At 38.6% G+C, this 10001-nt stretch overlaps 2 protein-coding genes across 2 annotated transcripts; one reads left to right on the top strand and one right to left on the bottom strand.

The window, feature by feature from the left end:
- The first annotated feature begins 1528 nt into the window (after positions 1-1528).
- LOC116206276 (peptidyl-tRNA hydrolase ICT1, mitochondrial) lies at positions 1529-4102 on the top strand. The gene is made up of 7 exons (XM_031539104.1): positions 1529-1914; positions 2481-2540; positions 2633-2715; positions 2903-2967; positions 3056-3089; positions 3530-3600; positions 3689-4102. The coding sequence occupies exons 1-7, from the start codon at positions 1623-1625 to the stop codon at positions 3777-3779; spliced, it is 696 nt and encodes a 231-aa protein (XP_031394964.1). The 5' UTR covers positions 1529-1622; the 3' UTR covers positions 3780-4102.
- LOC116206277 lies at positions 4075-5056 on the bottom strand. Its single transcript, XM_031539105.1, has 2 exons — positions 4900-5056; positions 4075-4787 (listed from the first exon to the last, which is right to left on the bottom strand). Exons 1-2 carry the CDS (start codon positions 4957-4959, stop codon positions 4191-4193), a joined length of 657 nt encoding a protein of 218 aa, XP_031394965.1. The 5' UTR covers positions 4960-5056; the 3' UTR covers positions 4075-4190.
- Between the last annotated feature and the right edge of the window lie 4945 nt (positions 5057-10001).

The raw sequence follows: 10001 nt of genomic DNA, 5'->3' as shown, positions 1-10001 counted from the left end.
CTAAATCATATGTAATTAAGACCATATAAATACAAAACTTACATTGATCTTGACAATTACAGTAATTGTCTATATTGAGCTAAAAGAGGGGGGCCAAAAGGGTTAGCTAACGAGGGTTAATCTCTTATTTCAATTTTGGATTTGAGAAAACCATCAAGATTCGAAAACCAATTATTTAGTCCTTCAAGGATTTTTATCATAAAAATGGTCCTCCAATAATTATTCTATTGAACAAATTGGTCATCTGTTAAAAAAATTATCACAGTGACACTAACACTGTTAGTAATTTATGAATAATTTAAAAATAATTTTTTAAATTGAAAAAAAAAAAAAAACGAAGTGGGGGCAAAACCCAGAATGCGCCTTTTGCCCAACCCCTCCTGCGAGGACCTTGGCCGAGCTTCCCCTCCCCCTATACATTATTTAAAAGAATTGCTCTTTTTAATTAAAAATTAAATTAACGGCGTTAAGCAAATTGTCTAACGGGGGATAATTTTTCGGATAGATTTGACATTGAAGGACCATTTTGATGATAAAATAGTTTTTTAAGGACTAAATTGTTGATTTTTGAATCTTTCAACGACCAAATTAATAGTTTAGTACTCATGTGAAGTAAAATTACTAAGTAAATGAGACAAAAAAAGGCAGAGGAGCTGTGGACTCTGAGGGAGAGGTGGGGTGTGGGGGCAGACCTCTGCTTGGGTTCTGATCTGATCTGACCTAGCAGTCGTCTCGTGTCATGAAGTGGCTCCTCTTCTGTGTCCACAAGCACGCTGACTTGAATTCATTTCTTCATTGGATCATATGGACACGGCGCCAGCAGCTCCCTCCCTCGAGAATCGAAAAATCGTTTACATGGTCTCAGTTTAATGCGTTCGGTTGGTTAATCACGTTTGCTTGAATTGGCTTTCTCATGTCGCACTAACTGTATGGTGGCTAAATCTATCAATCAGTCTATTTGCATAACAGAAACGCCTTTCAATCCGGTTGTCCTCTTTTTTTTTTTTTTTTCTTTTTTTCCTTCTCTCTTTTGGTAAGTCATGTTGCTCGAAATGACTTTCTCCGAAGACGGCAAAGAACTCCGGGGAACTACGCCAGGCGCGAAACCTTATTCAATAATTCATCGGCCCAGGCACTAATAAGCCCAATCAATACGAAGCCCGGTGCCTTCATGGGCCCGATCATTAGAGCGAAAACTCTTTTGGGCCTATCTTCCAATTCTCATCAATTCACTATCTAATAAGTTCATGACTAGAAAGTTTTCCTTATCAAGAAATGAAATTTCTTTACTTTTACCAACCTGATCTAGTTTAAGCGATTCAGTCTTTATTTTGCTTAAACAATGTCTCGAGTTCGAGTACTTATAAATATAAAAAATTCATACCGAAAGAATTTATTTACATTTTGCGAATAACCAAAAAAAATTAATTTTACCCTTTTTGAGCTGCAATTTCCGGGAATATTTTGAGCCGCAAATAAGATATTGAAAATAAATATACATCAGAAAAATTATGGCGGGGAAAAAAAAAGAAAAGAAAAGGGCAAGAGGCCTGCCAGAAGAATAAAAGTAAGAAGAAGGAGCCGTTATTTTTCAGCTAATTAGGGCTTCACTGAAGCCGATAATGGCGGTCTTCAGAACAAGCACCAGCTTGATCCTTAGAGAAGTCTTCAGTAGACCGATTTACTCGTCCGCTGCTGCAATTCGGATCGTCCCCACCCCCTTGAGCCGATTCTGTCCGACCTTGCGATCCCCGCGGCGTGGATTCAGCTTTAGCCGGATTTGCTACGCCGCATCCGAACCGGCCGATGGGAAGAAGGCGTCGGCCCGGCTCTCGCAGATGCAGCAGCTCCTGCAGGAGGCCGAGGAGCGAGCTCTCTCGGCTGGCAACGAACCGACTCCTAAAATCACTCTCGGTATGCAAAGCTTCGTTTTGCTCGGTCCCATTGTGTTCTCGCTGCCAATTCACTGCAAAGCTTCGAAATTTCTCGCCAATTTGATGATATGCAGCTTAGCATGAAGTACAATCCTCGGCATAGCTTATGCATTTCAAGGACTTCAGCTGCACACTTCAATGGTCATTTTGTGAGAAATGAAAATGAATTCATAGTTTTGCTGGGGAGTCTTTCTCTTGTTATGGAGTTTTAAGAAGAAAGGAAAACCAGTTAATAAGGATGCTCATTTTCAAGAAGCAACACAAAGAAGGTCAATTTGAAATGAGTCGTATTCATTAGGAAACCGAATATTGAAGTCCTTGAAAAAAATAAGAGTTATATATGCGTCGTGTCTCAAGAACTGATGAAGGACTTTTAGGATTATGAATAACATCATCAACTTGTCTGTTATTTGAATTGGTGAAATTGTTTTCGCTTGTTGGTCGGGGCGTCATTGGCCGTACCGTAGTATTAACAGCTAATCGTTGAATGATGTTTCTGCTAACATCTAGACTTTATTGCTCTTATCACTGAATTTGTTCTTGCAGATCATGTCAGCGTGAGCTTTGCAAGGAGTGGTGGACCCGGTGGTCAGAATGTGAACAAAGGTTAGTGCGCTTTGATTACCAACCACCTTTGTTATATTTCAACATTTGGAGTTGCTAACCCGTAGCATGTGCTTATGCTATTTATTTTGTAGTGAACACCAAGGTTGATATGCGCTTCAATGTTAAGAATGCCTACTGGCTAAGCGATAGGATAAGGGAGAGGATAATGCAAATGGTTTGTTTCTATCTTTGTGGTTATTTGCAGCATATATAAACTGTGGTATGAGATACCTTTTGATCCTTTAAAATTCGGATGTATGAGCCACGCACATATATATGTAAGTATGTATTTGAAGCTTCTCGCAATTTTAATCTCCTTGTCTTTCTTAAACACCTACCTGGTTTTACTTTTCTTCGGGCAGGAAAAGAACCGGATAAACAAGGATGGGGAGATTGTGATATCTTCCACAAAAACTAGAACACAAAAGTTAATCTCTACCCCTCTCAATCCGTTTCATTTTTGGTCTTTTTCTTGTTCTCTACAGGACTTGAACCTTTAATTCTTCGTTCTGCAGGGGGAACATTGAAGATGCTCTGGGAAAGTTACAGGTACCAACCAATGCTCGCACATGCAACCTTATTTATACTGAGTTTTGCTGTTGATGTTGTACTGATTGAGACATTTAATCTGTTGCTTGCTCTTTCGAGCCACATCTCCACGTAATACACAAAATGGGTCAAATATGTTGGCAGCATGCACCCAGCCAGCTATCTTACCATCACGTAATACACAAAATGGGTCGAAAATGTTGGCAGTATGCAGCCAGCCAGCTATCTTACCATCACGTAATACACAAAATGGGTCGAATATGTTGGCAGTATGCACCCAGCCAGCTATCTTACCATTTCCTTGGTTGCTATGTTATGAAATCTTAAATTACCTGCTTTGGTCAGTAAGAAAAGGATCCTTTCGCCTTCCGTGGATGAGCCCCAGCTAATAGGCTCTCAATCACCTATTTCTATCCTGTGCACGAATTTTGTATATGCAGGCGATCATCGATGCTGCTTCCTATGTCCCACCACCACCATCAGAGGAGCAGAAGAAGAAAATCGCGCGGATGTGAGACTCTTTAACTGATTACTCATGCGTTTTCCTTGAATTTGCATGTTCTCGGGCTAATTTTGACTGGGTCATTTATATCTTGAAGGGCTGCCATTGGAGAGCAGAAACGGCTAAAGAGCAAAAAGGTGCTTTCAGATAAAAAGGCATTTCGAAGAAGCCGAGGCAGCTGGGATTGAAATTGATACTTTGGACTATCAATTGCTGGAGTTACTAACAGTGCTTGAGAGCTCATGCCTCACATGTGATTCATCTCTATATCAATTTAATAGCAATATTCAGGAGATATGTTGAGATCAGTGAAAAGCTTCCGAGTTGTGACCCGACGGGAATAGCCTTGAGAGACTGCTCTGTATCAGGATAGGAAGAGATCTAATTAAAGAGGCTTGAATGCGATTCTTGGACAGTGTAAAGGTTGGAGTTTGTTAAGCTGAATGAAATCATCGATGATTTCATTTCATATATCATATCACATCGTCAGCAAAATTTTACTTTTGATTAATTTATTCTCAAGCGAAATTTATACATCCTCCTAATCGATTTTACTAATTTTATGTACATATACAAGATATAGTTCCGTCAAGCATTTATCATTTTCTTATGATGATCTCCTCACCCGATTCCCGATCGATGTGCTTGATCCAACGGCTGTTTTTCCTGGCCGAACCAGAAGTGCCACCTCCGCTGGTCCCTACATATGCGATGTCAAGCCCCTTACCCACTGGAAGGAACACCGATCTCACGAGGCGGCGGGGTGCGCCTCCATCGAGAATGCTCCGCCACCGGAAACCTGACCCGACCCTTGAGCTCGCGTTCTTGCAGACCAGCACAGCCCCCCGGCTTCCCAATCTTGCAGTCCTCAGCAGCATCCCGAAATCCTCCTGCCTGCAGTCCACGACCATGAAGTCTATCCCCGCCATCCTTTGCATGGCTTCCTCAGCCTCCCCAACGATTACTTCCGTGGCAGAGGCCACCTCTCCCACGATAGTAACATACTCTAACCTCGACTGCTCGTCGGGGACCACGCAGACATGCCTGCCGCCGGTGTGGCTGCTCGAGACAGCGAGGCCGATGCTGGTGGCTATGGGCCTACCCCTAGCCCATGTTTCCAAGATGAGCTGAGAGTTCCAGCCAGCGGCCATGGCAGAGACGAGCTCCGGAACACCCGATTCTTGGTAAGCTTTGCACTGCAGACATAATCATCCGATAAAGTGAATCACATAACCACATAAAACATAATTTCCCCAGACAGAACAGGTTACAAGGTAGGATTGCCGAAAAAATTGTTGGCGTACTTACTGCGGTAACGGTTTCTATGTAGGCCTTTGAGGCTCTTTCCGGCGACCAAGTTAGCCTCATTTTCTTCTTCTTTCTTTCTTCTTTTCTTCCTAGTTGGGGGTTGTCGTGTTCTTGATTGCGAAGTTATGGCGTTTTCAGGAAGGAGGGAGGCTTTTTATGTCAGACAGAGAGAAGAGAGGAGACCGTTGACATTGCTCTTCCCAGAATTCAACTTGGGGAAATTTAGTATTTTATTAATTAATTAATATACCGTGGGATCCGTACAGATTTTCTATTTCCCGACATGCAGACCACTGTGAACTTTCAGCTTGCCCATTGCATAAGCGATTATGCATGTTGTCACCAATCCTCACTGTTAACAGACGGAAACTTTTACTCTATATTATGGAAAAAGCATTCAAATATTTCGGCACAGCATCGAGATTATGTGAATTTTCCCGGAGTCTCCTATCAGTTATCGGTCAATAATCTATGCAAGTACGATATCTAATCTAGATGAGAAATACTCGAGTCACTCATGCGCCGAAGAAAAAATAATTTGTGTTGTCATAATCTTCTTCGCAGTGGGTTATGCAGTCTACAACGTACACTTTCATCGTGCACAACAATAACGACAATATATTTATGCTAGACTCTAACCATTTGTACTGCGCGCCAAATATAATGGGTTTTTTTTTCTGATAGAATTATGGATGAATTTTTTTAAAAGAGGAAGAACAAAATTAAAGGTAAGAAAAATAAAAATGGAAGAATTTGGAGATAAAATTTTTAAAAAAGGCCAAAAGAAATTTGATACAATGCATAGGATTGCGAGGTTAGGAGAAGGAGAGGTCGACACATGAATGGAAAGAGAGAGAGGGCACAACAATATTAAATAGATAATATTATCCATTAATTTCTCTGTTTTCTTTTAAATTAAGAATATTGAATACTTACTACATCCTATAAATGAAATGGTAGTTATACAATTTACAATAACATGAGATAAGATATTTCGATAAATGGCGACAAAACCTATTGTTGCGGTCGCGTTAAATGGTGGCTATGTTCCTTAATTGGTCCCAACTGGATTTGATATTGATAAATACCGTGGGCTCCCACTGTATTATAATGGTCTGCCACTATCGCAAAATAAGTTTAGTTTCTACCCAACATGTAAAGCAGCCGCCCTTTCCCTGATTTTCTAACATGCACAAAACATTATATATGAACTAAATATATATGTATTTGTTTATTATGTTACTATATATATATATACGTTTTTATAGATATATTGTAATACTGTCTATATCCATATATATTATCGTATCATATGCAATTAATTATATATGAAGAAGATTTCTTTCCTCCCCCGGCATCGAGAGACCGTGTTGAATTTCGGAGTCTGGTGACTGGTAACATTAAATTGTTTCATGCCTGAATGACGGGACCCAATCGAGATCGAGAATAACGTGAACCAAATCTATGATCCACCGCTGGAAGAGTTGTAGAAGGGGCTGCCTCCTTTACCCACGAAGGGACAAAAATAATGGCAAAGTGATGTCCAATTGAAGTACAAACCGCAATCGATCATTGACTAGATTCACTGTTTCCGGTTCGAATCTTTCTTAGCCGGCTGACTGTCTTGAAAAGTCGTCCTTTGGACCACAATCTAGGATACCTTCTTCTTTTTTTTAATCGTATTAATTTTCCTAATCGAAGAATTAAAATACAATGCTTGCTGGTATTACTGAGAACCGTCAGCGAATAAATTATATTTTCGGTGTGTTAATGAATTGTATTTTTGGTGTGACGTTATATCGACCGCATACTTCTCACGTGTTTTAACAACTTATGAAAGAAAACGTTGAGACATTATATTATTCTTGATTACCTTATTTTTTCATTAGAAATAATCACCAAAAAAAAACTTTAATTCATTGAAAATACAGGTATAGCAATTAATGGAGAAGATTGAAAATCCAGCCCAAAAAAATTAAATTCCAGAAGATTGAAAAGGTCAAAGTGCAAAACGTGAAAGAAGAGGTTTGAGTTTCCGTATGTTACGGAAAACATAAACGGTAGTACGAAGTTTACAGGACCCCTATCCTCAGTTGACCTGTAGATTGCCACGTCATCCTGTGGACCCAATTCCATAGCTGACACCAACCAATCGCGTTTTTTATTGTTTTCCTTTTTTTTTTTTAATTCGGCAGAACAAGTCAACCACATTATTAAAATTTACCCGAGAAACGATGACATTTATTATGCTCTTCCTATTGAGCTGAGATTATCAAGATCAACAGCCTCGTTAAATTCACCCTATAAGAAATTAAAACAGTGGCATTTTCGCTTTATCTATAAAACTCGAGTTTAACATGCTTGGGCAGACTCGCTTTATGACGATAAATAATTATTGTGAAATATACAGAAACTGCTTAATTGATCATATTTTTACATATCATGCGTGTAAAATATCACTAGATCTATAAGCGATTAAATCTATTTTCAATCTAAAAGTTCAAGCTAATTAATTGTGATATCCAATTACTTATAAATCCATTGATTTCTCTTTAGTTTTTTCATGTAGAATAATATGTCTCGCCCTCGCTCTCACGTAACAACGTGTGGCTTTGATACTTTATCTACACGTGCTATGTGAACTTGAACACCCACCCTCAAGAACTGACCACAAGTCAGGACTAGACTTCCGTGCTCGGGACTTAACCACGAGGTGGACTTCTTCTTATATCTCTGGCGAGATGAGAGTGGATAATTGATAATGAGGTCGCACTTTGACCGGACTAAGATGAAGCGCAATTTGACTGACTCAAAACTAAACTTGGCATGGTGTAAGCTCGCACATGGCTGCGAAAGCGTAACCCACTCTACTATCACCACCAAGCCTATAAGCGATTAGTCCCATTTCCAATTCAAAAGTTCAAACTAATTGGTTGTGGTACCCAATCACTTATAAATGCGTGGATTTCTCTTTAGTTTTTTTCCGTATATGACATTATTTCTCACAATATGCTAGTTATTTTATATGGATTACATGTCATGCTTATTTTTAATCTTATAATTAATTTATATGCAACTAAACTAACAAATGACGATTGCTTAATGTCTTTTTTGTTCTTCATCAATCAAACCGACTTTATGTCTTGATATTGCAGTTGGTTCCCGATATTAGACCAACCGCTAAGTTACAGGAATATTGCTGAAAGGCTTCATAGAAAATGTAAGGTACTTTTGAAGTAAAATGTTCGATTCAATTTAAGATCACAACCGATGCTTTTTCTGATGCATATAGCTTGGAAGTTTAGCAGCAAATAATTTCCATTCTTCAACTATTAATATCTATAAAAAAAAAAAGGAGGGTGGGAAATTGAAAAAGATATATAGCTAACAAAGTTTATACCAAAATGCGAAAACTATAAAAACTAAAAAATAAATAAATTGCATGATAGATCCCAACAACTTGAAAGAATGGAAAAAGTGGAGCCGCTAACATAATTATAATTCTATCTAGTTAGATATTGGAAGATATATGCCACTTGTTTTTTATGTTTTGAAAAAATATTTTGACTTTTTCTAGCACAGTGTATAAATAAATAGTTAATGAAAATCCGACTGATTAAAAAATTCATTTGTCGGGCAGACAAATTAGCAATTAGTCATTTTCAGGACACTTTGTTTATTACACTACTAGGCAGCCTCGAGCTGCTGATGGGAAATAATAGATAAAACACATGTATTTTATACCTTATATAATTTTGCCTATATATTACTTGGCTGCTGACACAAATTGATTGTATTGTATAGGATATAGATAACGACATTTCCTTATATTACACTTAAAATGGCAGAAACAAAACCTCCTTAGAAAATTAAGGATACACGTCAATGCTGATGTATTTTTACTAGACATATGACCGATATATACAGGATTTCAACACATGAGAAATATCTCATTTCATATAATTTTATTTTACAGGAAACGGTCATCATAATCACATTTTAGTGTTTAAATTGATATCGATAAATAAAAATATGGTAGCCACCTCATTAGAAAAGCTTCTTCTTTTTTTCTCATATGGTACCCACCTCATTTGCCACCATATATCTGGAAGCCCAATCGAATCTCGACCAATGTATAGATGCATGCGTGCGTGTGTATGACTCTGTGCTTTTGCAGTTTTCTATTGATTTTTTCTCAAAGTTAATGATGATATTAGCTTTGACTTTAATTACATGTTGGTGTTATTTCTCTGCTGAATATGTCTATTGAATGTATGGAACGATTCAGCTTAATTTCTCCGAGAACTGAGCGCCCGATGCGAAGATATGACTTCATGAAATTGGGAAATACAAAGCCAAACCTCGCTGTTTGATCTGTTCAGTGATTTGGCTTCCATTACGATGTATTGCCGTACTCAGCATTTGCAAAGTGTAAATTAAAGTATGATGATTTTAATTAAATGAAAAGATCATTCGATAATAATATAAGGAAAAGGTACAAAAATCTCCATTGTGATCTGAGTTTAGAGCATATTAGACTTTGTAATTTTTCGAGGAACAACTAACACCGCGTAATTTACTTCGTGAAACATAATGGACCTCACCGTTAGTTTTTTCATCACTTTTGGTCCTCAAACTTTTCTTTTTATCATTATTACCCTCAAACTTTTAACTTTTTTTCAATTTAATCCTAAAATTTGGAAAGAAAAAAAAGGGAAGGGACTGGGACTGCTAGTCAGCGACCCCAACCCCACCACTGAGGTCACATGCATCCACAAAGGATGCCGACGACCATAAAGGTGGGGTTGGGGTCGCACGACCCCCACTCCCAAATTGATCGGGATTTCGAATTTGAGATATAGGTCGAATCAGGGGCTGGGCCCACCAAATCGGTGACCCAACCCCATCCTTGAGGTGTTTGGTATCCTCTGTGGGTGTCAACGACCTCGGTGATGGGGTCGGAGTCTCCGACCGGCAATCCAAGCCCCCTCCCTTTTTTCTCTCCGAATTTTAGGATCAAATTGAAAAGGTTAAAAGTTTGAGGATAATAATAGCAAAAAGAAAATTTTGAGGATCAAAAGTGATGAAAAAACTAACGGTGA

Source organism: Punica granatum, chromosome 4 (assembly GCF_007655135.1).
Source record: "Punica granatum isolate Tunisia-2019 chromosome 4, ASM765513v2, whole genome shotgun sequence".
Classification (NCBI taxonomy): domain Eukaryota; kingdom Viridiplantae; phylum Streptophyta; class Magnoliopsida; order Myrtales; family Lythraceae; genus Punica; species Punica granatum.
Note: the sequence above shows the minus strand (reverse complement) of the source record. Positions and strands in the feature narration are given on the sequence as shown.

Bases quoted from the DNA above. Each gene is read 5' to 3' on its own strand.
- LOC116206277 (XM_031539105.1), bottom strand. From the start codon at position 4,959: ATGAGGCTAACTTGGTCGCCGGAAAGAGCCTCAAAGGCCTACATAGAA. The intron at 4,788-4,899 runs GTAAGTACGCCA...TTATGTCTGCAG, and splicing joins ACATAGAAACCGTTACCGCA to TGCAAAGCTTACCAAGAATC.
- LOC116206276 (XM_031539104.1), top strand. From the start codon at position 1,623: ATGGCGGTCTTCAGAACAAGCACCAGCTTGATCCTTAGAGAAGTCTTC. The intron at 1,915-2,480 runs GTATGCAAAGCT...TTGTTCTTGCAG, and splicing joins GACTCCTAAAATCACTCTCG to ATCATGTCAGCGTGAGCTTT. The intron at 3,601-3,688 runs GTGAGACTCTTT...TATATCTTGAAG, and splicing joins AAGAAGAAAATCGCGCGGAT to GGCTGCCATTGGAGAGCAGA.